The 13,426-nt window shown below is 43.3% G+C and overlaps 1 protein-coding gene across 1 annotated transcript; it reads left to right on the forward strand.

Annotated features, from left to right (window-relative positions):
• The first annotated feature begins 5,754 nt into the window (after nucleotides 1–5,754).
• On the forward strand, nucleotides 5,755–10,627 carry NHLRC1 (NHL repeat containing E3 ubiquitin protein ligase 1). Its single transcript, XM_074985900.1, has one exon. The coding sequence runs from the start codon at nucleotides 5,755–5,757 to the stop codon at nucleotides 6,985–6,987; it is 1,233 nt and encodes a 410-aa protein (XP_074842001.1). The 3' UTR covers nucleotides 6,988–10,627.
• Nucleotides 10,628–13,426: the final 2,799 nt, after the last annotated feature.

Genomic DNA, 13,426 nt, shown 5'->3' on the forward strand with positions numbered 1-13,426 from the left:
GCTACTAAAATAATGCACCACACATGTACACACTAATACACATAGTTCTACAGCTGGGATATAATTACCAGCCTCAGTTGTTTATGCTAGTCCACTGGCCACATGGTGTCAACATGAGGAGATGGTGTGCCAGGGGATGGCCATGAGGGCTTTGACGAGGGTGCTTACCTGACTCTGTGCTCCCCATCACTCCCCAGGTACTGCCCTCCACTACTCCCATTGGATGAAGTCTGGCCAATGGGAGCAGAGGGGGAAAGCCTCCCACAAGTGGTTTCTCGCACCATGTTGCCCTGGGTGGCGGGAGGGGAGGATGTGGAGCCATGGTTCTTCTCCCACAAACCCCTCCACACAGTCCCTGAACACCAGATTCTGCTTTCAGGGCTGTCCTCCGGCCTGCAGTGGGAAGCTGATGCACCTGGAATCTGCTGCTGGAGAGCTGAAAGGGCGTGGAGGACCCTGAGGCTGGGGGATGATAAAGTTTGTTCTCCCGGCTCAGAGCCTGGAGGGTGCTGGGAGAGTACAGAAAGGGCAGTGGAAGGGGGAGGTGTGGGGTGCTGGGGAACACCAAACTTTGGCCGTGGGAGAGAGGCCCCTCCTGATGCAGACTGGCTGCTGGGACTCCCCTGAGTTAGGAGTGGGGCCATCTGGACTGGTTGAGGGTCCCACTGCAGGAAAGGGGAAGGGTCTGTGCCTCCAGGGCAGAAGCCTGGAAGGGTAGAAGCCAGTCAGCTTAGACTGCCCTACTGAGCCTGCTTGTTGCAGTCGCACAACACTCCTGAAGCCCAGGAGCACTAGGACCCAGTGGCAGCCAGCAGCAGAAGATACACATCACATCTTGTAGAGCTGGAAGGGACCAGAGGAGGTCATCAAGTCCAGTCCCCTGCCCTCTTGCCAGGACCAAGCACCCCCACTTGTTTTATGTTTTAATCTATTTGCCCCAGATCCCTAACTGGCCCCTGCAAGGGCTGAGCTCACAGCGCTGGGTTTAAACAGACTAATGCTCAGCCCACTGACCTATCAGAAGAACAAACTGCTGCTGAGTGGCTCAGGCCCCAGGGGTGCATATGAGCAGAAATAAATTGCGGGGATGGTGGGGAGGGAATCCCTATGGCAGGCATTAGCCCCTCCCTGCTTCCCTGAGTGCGGGGACCGGGGGGATGCCCCATCTCAGACTATGGACAGCCTGCACCTTCCCACCTGGCTGGACTCCTCACCACCAGCCCACTGCTGCATCTTCTCTGCTTCCCCTACCTCCACCCTCCTCCTGGTCCTACCTCCAGCCCCCTACCTCCTACCCTTCACCCTCTTCCCACTCTCTGGCACCACCCCACCACACACAGGAAACCCTTCATTTTGGCTTCACCCCAGAGCCCAGGGAGGGGTCTCACAAAATCTACTAACCCCAGGACCCCAAAAGAATTAATCTAGTAAGTGGGAAGCCCTAAAACTTGCTCCTCCTGCCTCTTTTTGCTTTCTTCTCACCTCACACCGACGTCCTGGGTTGGAGTAATAGGGGAGTGAGGTAGCTCAGTTGGTGGCCACATCAGTCAAGGTTGAGCGTTTTTTATTTTGTGGTGGTCACCTCTCACTTGTGCGCCCCCTGACTGATTTTTCTATAGATCAGTGGCCCCTAACCCAAGAAAGATTCCCTATCCTTGCTATAAAGACAACATTGAAACTTTTTAAAACATAAATTAATATTTTATTTTATTTAAAATAAAGTTTTGTAAACCAACATGATAAAGTTAAAGCACTTAATCTGCTTAATTAATGTGATTTTGATTATTAATATTTCCTTTCTTACTGGTACCAGATGCCGCTTTATGTTATGGCTCCAGAAGCCTAACATAAATAATTTAGTATTTAAGGTATTTAGAGATAAACAAAAGAATTTTGTCATCGGGGTGGTTGGCTGGTGGTTCAGGGAAAGGTTTGGGTTGAGCAGGGTGGTCCATGGGCCAAAAAGTTGGAGAACCACTGCAACAGGGGAGTTGTTTCAGTTACAATGTATTAACAGTTTAAAATTGGAGTTCAGTTACAATGTATGTATTAAAATGTTACACTAACAGATTTTTCACAGGCAATTCTTAATAGTTTGCTAACACTTTCATTCAAAAGTAGTTAACACTGATTCATTTATAAAACCCCATTAATTAAAAAAAAAATTGGTCCACAACTCCTGAGGTTATGTAATGTTATATTGAGATCGTTTCGGCTCCAAGACCGCTAATCATTCGCCTTACCAGATAAAATTGTGGAGACGGACGAGCGCCACCTATCCTAAGGCAAACTTCGGAGGGAATCAGCTATGAGAGGGTTTGATTAGTCTTTCACCCCTGTACCCAGGTTGGATGACCAATTTGCATATCAGGACCGCTACAGACCTTCACCAGAGTTTCCTCTGGCTTCACCCTTATATTGGTCGCTATAACTCATTAAAAGGGTAATTTAATTCCTCAGCCCTACGAGGGGAGCAGAACACACCTCTGAAGTTGTCCATAACTGTGATATTGTTTCCCCTCAATACAGCAATTATGAGCACAGGAGTCTGGTCATAGGAAGCAGAGCTGTATGGGGAATGTGGATTGTGGGCCCTCATGGAAACCCTTCTGCAGTTTGGATAAGCATATGAGATGAACTTAAAACTTTGTCGATCTGTCATCACTAGTTCAGAGACACTACTGCAACTTTGCAAAATGGATTTTTTGTTTTGAGTCCCTAATAATAGATTCACATTTAAAATAACGTGAAATTCACAAGCGTTATGTGTAAGCCATGTGCTTGTGTAGCCACTTAAGAGAGATTCAAATGCTGCCATCTGACTACGTGAGTTTCCTAGGGAGTTTTTTTGTTTGTTTGTTTCACCAGGTGGTGCACATTCTCACATGCCTTGGTGCACATAAAATTATTCTGCACCTGGATGGAAAAAATTAGAGGGAACATTGATGATGACTCATTCTAATGTTGGCTGATTTATGGTATTGCAACATGATTCAAAGGATGTGAAGGAGAAGGTCTTCTTCAGGGGTCCCAACTGGGCAGCTTCAAAGCCCTTTTCCCGGGCCTTTTGGTCAGTCTTCAGGTGCAGAAGTCACATCAGATGTTTCCTCTCACCTACTCCATAGAATTAGTCAACTCATGAGACACAGCAGTTTTGCTCATGCAAGCAGCTCTCCTTTTTATCTGGGCTTCCTCCGGCTAGACTGGGATCTGCAGCTATGTCCACCTGGTAGGGACTGAACCCAGCATTGCTTATTAGCCTTCTGCTAACTGGGATGGTGTGTGACCCTTCATGCATGGGTTACAGACATTAGAATTGGAAATAGAAGCAGTGTCTTGTGTCAAGCGTGTGTGTCGCTCGCTCCCGCTGTGTCGGCTTTTGGCAAGCTTTTGATGTTCATTGCAACCATTGTATGCAGAGAGTTGGCAAATCTGATGCTTTGGGGATATTTGTAGTTGTAGCCAACAGGAGTGACCCCTTTTCAGTTAAACTTTAAGGGGTTTTGTTGTTTTTTTTAACCCTTGAAGTTGGTATTGATGGGGTAGAGAGAAATTCAGAACCTCTCCTTACTGAATATATAAATACAGGTTTTAGCTCCCAAAACCGGCATATTTTTCTCTGGTGACATTGGTCGTCCATCAGTACCACAGATGTTACTGTACCAGAGATGCCGGGGTGGGAATTTAGCCTGGTGGCGTTGGGCAGGGGAGCCCAGGAAGGCGTGTGTCCCTGGTAGATGCACAGCCAACCAGAGCAAGCCTCCGTGGGCCAGGGCTGCACCCAGTGCTTGCAGAGCTGGAGCTGCACTGACAGCCTGGCTTAGGCTGCACCAGTCTCTGTAGCACTGGGACCATGCTGGCAGCCCGGCCCATGCCACAGCCAGCTGCCAGCCTTGGGGGCCATGGCAGCAGTCCATTTGGGGCTGAGCAGGCACCCCATGGCCACGTCAGGAGCTGGCACCTCAGGGGCCTGGGCCATGTCTGGCAGGCCAGCCAGAGCCAGTGATCTCTGACACCAGTAGCTCGATGTGGCCAGGTCAGTGTCGGTCCAGCAGGGGCCAAGGTCCAGGCAGGAGGTAAGGGGGGCCCTAGGGTTACATTTGGGGTGGAGGGAGGACAAAAGAAGCCAGCAGCAGACTGGGTGGCCAGAGCAGTGGACCTCCCTTCATCCAGCAAATTCCCTCATCCAGGATCAGTCAGGTCCAGAGGGTGCTGGCTGAGGGATGTAAAATCTGTACTGCTCTCCTAGAATCACAGGCAGTTCCTTTGCTTGCACTGGAATCTATCTTTTCAGAAAGATAAGCCAGCTACAGAGCATGAACAAGGTACCTGGAGGGGTGGAAAAAAAGATCAAAAGAAAAGCAAATCTCAGAAAATGCCCTCCTGAGTGAAGCAGGCAAGTGTGAGATTTTCAGAGAAGTTGAAAGTTCTTTCTTTTCTCCAGTGACACCATCTGTGCAATCCTCACTCCTGGGCTGTAAGATGCTCAAGGAATATTCAAAAGTAAAAACATAAAGCTGAAGTGCACAGCCATATTAAGACCAAGACCAACAGTATAAACAGGGAAATTGTAAAAAATATTCATACAAAAACAAAGCAAGATACTCCCCTAAAATCCAGGGTTTGACATAACATTCAAGTTTGCCAAAAAAGACAGTAATCAGAGACAAAAATCAATGCAACAATTGGCTGTCTGATGTGAGAGACTCTCTAAAGAAAAATCAGCACTTTGTGTGGAGGGTCATTTTGATCCCATCTACCTTGGAAACAAGTTTGGAACATGTTGAGTGTGAAACAGCATTTCCTGGAGGCTGAATCCAAGCAATGAAACTTTAATAAAGCTCTACAGCAGCATGATGTAGCTACTTCACGTACATATGTGATAGAAACATCCCTGAGGCAGAGAGCAGTGGCTGTGTGGCTCCTGAATGAATCTTGACTGGGCCTTTAGTCCAAGGTCCCAGATCACAGCAGTGAGAAATGCAATCAGACATCCTATTGTCCTTTTGGTCAGAGCATTATTCAGTAAACTGCTGTTCAAAGGAACAGGTAGGTAGACTTAGTCCTCTTCCCACAGAACGCCAAGGCTCTTTTAACTTTGACCATGTGGAGTAGGGCCTCCCTGGGTGGACAATGTTGGTCTGGTAGGAATGTTAACAGCAGGAGATCAGAACAGGAAGCCTTTGTGACCTAGTCTGACGTTCCCAGCCTCTCTCTAGTAGCAGGATTAAGAGGTGAAAGAAATCAGTGCCGTGAACCACTTCTCTAACAGATTAAGTTCCTGCTCTTGCCAGGATTCCTGAAAATGATAAACACAACCCTGTTCGTTACTGCATCCTGAATAATTACCATACAAATTGCTCACTACCCCTTGCCACCTGCTTCTGTGTGGCTTATAGGACTTGAATCTTATATTGATTCTTGATAACTGATGTGTACTATGAAACCACACTTGTTATGCCAAATTACTGTGGTTTAACTGATATGAGACTGGCTTTATATTTACATTTTAGATATATTTTCATGCCAAATGAAATAAAGTGTTTGAGGAAAAAGTGAAGATAACAAGAAAACATTCACATACATTTTAGTGAGCCCATCGCATTTTCACAAATTTCCTTTAGATGGCAGGAAACTACAGCAAATGCTTTGAAACAAAAGACACCATCAGCATTTATGGAAAGGTCTCTGATGCAACACAGTCTTGTGACTGTCCAATGTGACCAGATGGTAGCGTCACATTGCTAGCACGGTATGATCGACAATCCTCTTAAAGCTGCAACTATGTCTGCCGCGGCCCCTGATAAAATGCAGATTATGACAGAACTGGTGAACGAAACTGAGGTCAGTCTGCTTGAATGCAAAGTGTGCTTTGAAAAATATAGCCAGAAGAAGAAACATCGGCCGAGGAACTTGCCCTGTGGACATGTTATATGCTTCGAGTGCGTATTCTCTCTAGCACACCCGAGGAATTTTAGGTTGGAGTGCCCTTTCTGTAGAAGAACCTGCAAATCCTCTGAGTCAAGTGACTGCTTACCATTGCTGCACCTGATAGAGATCTTAAGCCCGGTGGCTAATATTCCTTTAACTTCAGGAACAACAACTGGGACAAGCGATGAAGCAGCTGTATCAGCATCCCTAAGCTTAAAGTTCAACCTTTCTTTCGGAGGCTGGGGGACTCTGGTCAATCCGACTGGGATTGCAATGTGTCGGCGCTCTGAGTGTGTCGTAGTGGCACATGATGGAAAGAAAAGAATTAAGATGTTTGGCTTGAGTGGAAGCTGCATACAACAGTTTGGGGAAAGAGGAGATGCCGGCAATGACATTAAATATTCACTTGACGTGACAGTCACATTGGACGGCTACGTGGTTGTCACAGACAGTGGAGATCGCTCTGTCAAAGTGTTTGATTTTAATGGTAGAGGCAAGTTAGTTATCACAGAGTCCTTTTGTTTGCCATGGGGTTTGGATACTAGCCCTCAAAATGAAATTATCCTGTCTGATTCAGAGGCAGGTGCTCTTTATCGCTTGACAGCCAATTTTAAAAAAGGAGAACTGAAGAAGGCTCAGAAGATCCAGTCTAACTTATGCAACCCAAGAGAGGTGGCAGTTTCTCAGACTTCTGGTATTATTGCTGTGATAGAGCACCTGATAGCTAAGGGGCCAAAATACTGCAGCACAAGAGTGAAGATATTCAGTGCTGACATGAAAGTCATTGGCCAGATGGATAGCTTTGGTCTAAACCTAGTGTTTCCCTCTACAATATGTGCCACTGCTGTGGCCTTCAGTGGAGAGGGACACATAACAGTAGCAGATGCCTATAACCAAGCTGTATTGTGCTTAGGAAAACCTGAGGAATTTCCTGTCTTAAGGCCCATAATTACCCAAGGGCTTTCTTATCCTGTGGCATTGACTTACACAGCAAACAATTCTCTGATTGTCTTAGACAGCGGTGATCATTCAATTAAAGTATACACTGCCAGCTGAATTGTTTTGCATTCTTACTAATTTCACTCCACTTCAGATTTTAAAAAGTCGTTATGTTGTTGTTTTGTCTTTTTTATCAGCTGCATGTCTGGTTTTGGTTTTTGTTTTTTTCCTGCAATGATTTTTGTGTGGAATGTTATTTTTATGGACATGCTGTACTGTCTTTGACATGTGCTCATTAATTCTGACTTCTGAATATGTGTGAATGACCACCTGTGCACAACACCCAGACAAAGAGACCTCAACCAAATGACCTGGCATTTTTTCTAAACTATTATATGATTGTTACTACTCTGTATTTTGCATAAAAGGAGCAATTGTCTTCTGTTAGATAATGAAAGAGCCTAGGTCAATTGAGAAGCAGGGAATGACTTGGTTATTTCGATTGAAGTCTACCGTACACAATGTTTTATTGATAAAGTGAAAGAATCTCATGAGAAAGAAGCAGCAATTTTCAATAATTCTATCAGAAGGAAGATGGTCTAGCTCCAGGGACTGACAACTGGCAGTAGAACCTTTCACCTCAAGGTTATTTTAATCCAGTTTAGGTCTCTAGTGACAAAGTACTAATAATCATTGTTCAATGTCCAGTTTGAAATGAGTTGGGTGGTTAAAGGGTAGTTCCTTCACATTAGAAAAATCACCATGAAAACTCTTATTTATAGGAGACCGATGACTGAAAGGACACACTAGCTCATTACTAGAGGTGGGCCCATTTGAAGAGTTAAAACACGATGGAAGTGCAGTGGCTGAAAGCTTATATTCTCTGGGCCATCAATTTTCTTTATAGAAATATTTTCTGGTGGTCTGATTTCCCTTGTGCACCATTTCTTCAAAAACACTAACTTCATTTTGAAAAGTTCTAAAATTTATAACAAAGGATGTGTCTTAAGATTTGGCCACATTTACACATTAGCTTGTTACACATTTTTCTGTGTGCCATACTTGTATGAATTCTTATACTACTCTTTATAGGCTCTTACACTAACCTTATCACTATAGATACAGCGTGCTTGCATTTCCAGGCCCTAGCTGTCTAAGGATACTGGTATAAAAGGCAGGCTTCTGCACATGCATATAGGTAGTGATGTATGTTGTTGCTTTGATGGTCAGAACTTACAATGGCTCAAAAGTCTAGGCAATTATCTGGTCAAAAACATGAACATGTTTGCAGCTCTGCAAACTCAATTGCGCATCATAGAAAGACAGACCTTCGTGAGATTTCTGGGACTTTGTGCTTCTGGGTGGTCTTTTTAATTAAATATTTGCATGCCTGCTTCCAGACACAACCAGAACCAAGTGTAAATGTGAATGAGAGGGGATGGAGTAGAAGAACCCCATTTTTTCCAATGTTAAAAAGATTTGGGTTAGCTCATGTTTTATCCAAGACAACGTGTCTGAGCCTTGTCACTGGTTCTGATTGCTTCAGCTGAAGATACATTGGTATACTTAAATAGGAAATTACAATATTACTTTAGTTGGGGTCTTCACTGAACTTTGTTGGGGTTCTCTGCTGCTAAAAGAGGTTTTGCATTATTAAATAGCTTGACAGTGGCAGCAGTTTTGATATAACTGTAAATGCTTTGTAAGGTAGACAGAGGTACCTCTTATTTTCCTTTATCCTTATTTCGCCTCACAAACTGTGAATGAGAGATGCTTTACTTTCACATGCCCTTTTAAGCCATGCTCTTTTCATTAAGTTTAGTAGACTCTTTATCAGACTTTTAGAGCATATGATTACCAGATAATATTGCACCCCCATTCTAACCAACTTTTCCTTATATTACAAAGAACTGGGGCACTTTTAGCACCTCATTTCAGACTTTGTATCTGGCTTGTATTAAAATGTTTGAAAGTGCTAGAATTTCATTAAATAAGCTAATTTCAAAAATGGTGAGATTGGACTAATCCTATTTTGGCAAGTATCATGAAGATTCTGCACTTACTTCTGATGGGTTTCTTGTATTTTTATTGCATATATTCATTTGTCTTTGGTGGTGTCACTAGATCTGTTGTAGAGTAAGTCCATATTGTGAGAGACATGATGGATCTGAACTATAGATCGTTTCCAGTCCCACTACACCCATTAAAAACCAAAACAGTGGTTCCCAAATTGTGGGAAACCACCTCCACCCTTGGGGGTGGAGAGGCACATTCAGTGGGGCATGCCAGGGGATTCAGGCCAGCTCCACAGCAGGTGTGGAGGGAGTGACCCCAGCCCAGCTCCACTGCACTCCCAGCTCTGTCTTCATTTCTTCTCTAACCCTCAGAAAAGCCCCACATTCAGCCCCGGTTCCTCTGCTGGGCCAACAGTGCAGTAGTGGGGGGTACAGACAGATTCCATTACTGGTAAGGGGAAGGGGGTGTGAACGGAGAAGTTTGGGCATCACTGAACTCAGAGGTGTGAGGATGACAAGATTTGGATTGTCTGTAAGAAGAATTTTGCTGGCCACAACAGGAATCCTCGGTGGGTCAGGGACTACTTTGTTATTCCTACGAGTAGGAGAAAGAAATTCTTTAATCGCTGCCAGCAAGAGCTTACTATTAACTGTGTTGTCTGGGGGGAAACCAAATTGATTTGAGAGATGAGAGAGGGAGGGTACAGTCTTCCTCTTCCTTACGGGAACTGATGTACATTTCAATGCCTGGGGGAGGGTACCTTAGAAGTATGTAAAATAATAAAATGTGCTTGGCAGTTTAGGCTGTTAGACACTCATGCTGTGATCTGTTAGCGGGCTTGTCCTTTCAACCAACATAACCCCTCCCCAGACCTACCTCCCAAAACTCCCACCCTCTTGAGCATCAGCACAACGGAGTGAAAGTTTGTGCTTACTGTTTAACTCATGGATGAGCAAACTTTGGCTCTCTGAGCACCACAATGGTATCTAGCCAGCAACTGAAACAGTGCACTTCATTTTTAAATAAATTCACACCATTTTAAAATCCAAGACAAGTGCATGAAATGCAAATTTTCCATATTCTGTATTTGTCTCTTCTGATAATGGAACAGAAATGTTTGACTCAATAGACCAGCTGCTCTTGTTCCCAACATGCAGTAGATGACAGCTGGGGCAGAAGGATCTAATCTAGAAGGTTGCAGGAGGTACTGAATTTGCTTGCGTGAAATGTGTGTTCTTTTGTTGAATGATGCATTATATCTTGTTTTTATTATGAATCCCATTGCTTTGGTTTGTGACACGCTGGGCAGAGAAACTATTTAAATTCTGTCTTCAGTTAGTGAGCTTGGGAGCCTAAATATAGGCACATAAATAAGTGTTCTGTCTTATGGAAGTGTTGATTACAAGCAGTTCCCACTGACTTATGCAATTGCATAAATATGGATTTAAGTGACCAATTTTGGGCACCCAAACTTTTGGCCTCATCTATTGGGTGGCGGTATAATCATGTCTCCAGTATGTTTTGCTCCTTCTGTTTGCTCTTTTGTTCTTTGAAAATGTGTGCTAAAACTTAAAATCAATAGAACACTGTTTGAGAGCGGGGGTGGGGGAGAGGAATCTTTTGTGTTGTTTGAATTTTATCCCTTTTATTAGAAAATCTTTCTGTGATCATCAGCAAATTATTTTATTAACTAAATATATCTTGAGTTGAAGGTGTCAGTAGTGTTGGCAATAAACTGAAATGCTCTCGATTTTGTTTTTCTTGTGTTTTCTTTTTTCTTCATGCATAGAGCATATTTGATATGTCCCTTGGCTTAAAAGGAGAGACCACAACAGCAGCTGTTTTACAAAGGCCTAATGGTCAAATACTGGTCCCATTGATTGAAGTCAGTTGGAATTTTAACATTGACTTCAAAAGGTAAACATTTGGCTCTGAGACAGAAGAATGGCAATGGATAACATTTCAAACTCTGTCTATATGAAACAAATACTACTGTATCTTTGGATAACCATGGTTTTATCTGCTTTATACAACCTTACCTTTAATGTGTCCCAGCACATGGACCATCTTTCTAAAAGTTGGCTTGGTTATTTCTTCCAAACTCTTTAACTGCAGTAACCCTGGTTTTTTTTTGTTTTTGTTTTTTTGTTTTTTTGTTTCTAAATACAAGCAAAACTTTGTCCAGTCCTTTGTGAACCACATAGTCTAACAATTTGCTTCCAAACAAATGTAGTGACAGAATTCTAATTACCCTCTAATTTCAGATCTTTGGTTCCCAGGTGAATAGATCCTGTACATTGGTCTTACACAAACTGCAACTTTTATTTGGTTTTATTTTGAGGCCTGATCTCATATTATAGCTGCATATAAATATACCCTCTGGTGTATTTACAGTATGTGCAGTAAAATATTTGACCAGAGGAGTTTCAGAAATGGCAATATTAGGCCTATTCCTAACACATAGTTGGTTGCTTATTTTATGCTTTGTCAAAAAAGTTTCATGTCCTCTGTGTCTATGTTTACCACCTCTTCAGTACCCCGCTTTGTGCAATCTTTCTGCCACCAAGGACAGATAGCCTGGGTTTTCACTTCTGGAAGCCTCATCAGTCTAAGGGTACATCTAGACTACACAGAAGATTGACCCGATCAGGGTCAATCTTCCGGAGTTCACTTTCATGCACACGGTGGAGATGCACAAAATCAAACTGTCTGGGATCAGCAGTCGAGCCCTGTACTCCTCAATATCAAGAGCAGTAAGAGAGGTCGATGTGAGAAACTCTTCTGTTGACCTCCCTCTAGCTACATTTACACTGCATTCCACTTTCAGAAGCAGAATGCAAATGAGTAAGATCAAAAATGCAAATTAAGTGCAGGTTTATGTATCTCACACATCATTTACATATTCTCACATGCTCGCACTTCTAGAAGAGGCTTTTCTGGAAGCAAAAGTAGACATGTAGACAGGGTTCCTTCGAAAACTAACTCCATTTTTGAAAGAACCTTACTTCCTATTTTGTTTCAAGAAGACTTTTTTTGAAAACGGGTTTGTTTTGAAGAAACCCCATCTGCAATGCTGTTTTTGCTTCCAGAAAGGCCTCTTCTAGAAGTGTGATCGTGTGAGAATACGCATATGAGGTGTGAGACATGTAAATTCATGCTTCATTTGCATGATTTCATTTTCAATCTCACTTATTTGCATTCTGCTTCCGAAAGCAGAATGCAGTGTAGGTGTAGCCCCCGTGAAGATGGCCAGGTAAGTCAACTGCTGGTACGTCAATTCTAGCTATGCAATTGCCATAGCTAGAATTGCATATCTGCAATTGACTTCCCTGACTAGGGTAAACTAAGTCTAACAGTTGTATCCACAGCCTACAGCATACGAAAACTCCATACACAAAACCACGATTACAAACTTTAAACATGAAACATGTATTTCAAGCAACACAGCAATCATTTTTCCCTCCCTCCATCACACACTACGGGTGTGTCTACACTAGCCAGCTACTTCGAAGTAGACTGTGTCAGCTATGGAGGTGGGCTCCCTGCTCCCTGTGTCTCAGGGAGCCAGGAAGGAGGAGGAAGCCACCCCCCTGACATACCTCTCCCTCTGCAGGGCCCCGGCTGGCTCCCTCTGGTGTGGCTGGAGAACTCACGAGCATGCACTCTCCACGTGCTCTCTGGCCAGCAGCTGCACCTGCGCGTCAGCAGTGTGCCGAATATGGGCAATTAGCCCATTTGTTAAAATAAGTTGGGACACCTTTCTGTCACCCCAAATACAGGGCTGTCCCAGCAAAACGGGATGGATGGTCACTCCACTTCAACATAAGGGGAGACAACCTCAATTCAAAACACAGGCCAAGTCCCGTTTAAGGGAAAACATTCTTAAGGCATGAAGTATTTCAGTTGGACAATTGACAAGATAAGAGTTCTGTCCTTTAGATTAGGATTGAATTTTGGCAGTTGGACAGCCCACTTTTGAGCAGGTATGACTTTACAGCTAGACTATGGTACTTCCTAGGCAGTAACAAGAGATTCATCAATTTCAACTTAGTATTAGTAATGATAACAGTATAGGATCCAAAATTTTTGGATAAAGTATGCACCCTTGAGCTGCAAACACTCTACATATAAACACTCCTTCAAGAAAAATTAAGTATTAAAAATAACCCTTAGCTTTAATTTGTTCTGCAAATACGAAAATCTGTTTCCATTAAATATTTTTTAGATAATGAAAATGCATCTAGCCATGAGGCTTTATAAAACCTTTATTTATCTCTTAGAGTTATGGGCAAAATTCTATATTAGTACTATACTTGTCCCTTTTAACTGTGGTGTCATAGGGCCTCCCAAGCTTTAGGAAAATTGGCTTACCAATATGACTATTATGACATTACTGGATTTTTAAAATAAATATGATGAGAACCATTTCTGTAACCACTGTACTAAGTTTGCACCAGATCTTGTGCCAAGTGTCTAATGGAAGCTGGTGATTCACTGAATCTGTTTATGTGGCTGACATGTCTGTATCACGTTTGTACAT

This window comes from Carettochelys insculpta, chromosome 2 (assembly GCF_033958435.1).
Source record: "Carettochelys insculpta isolate YL-2023 chromosome 2, ASM3395843v1, whole genome shotgun sequence".
Taxonomy (NCBI): domain Eukaryota; kingdom Metazoa; phylum Chordata; order Testudines; family Carettochelyidae; genus Carettochelys; species Carettochelys insculpta.

Excerpts from the sequence above, each read along its gene's own strand:
- NHLRC1 (XM_074985900.1), top strand. The coding sequence starts at position 5,755 with ATGATCGACAATCCTCTTAAAGCTGCAACTATGTCTGCCGCGGCCCCT.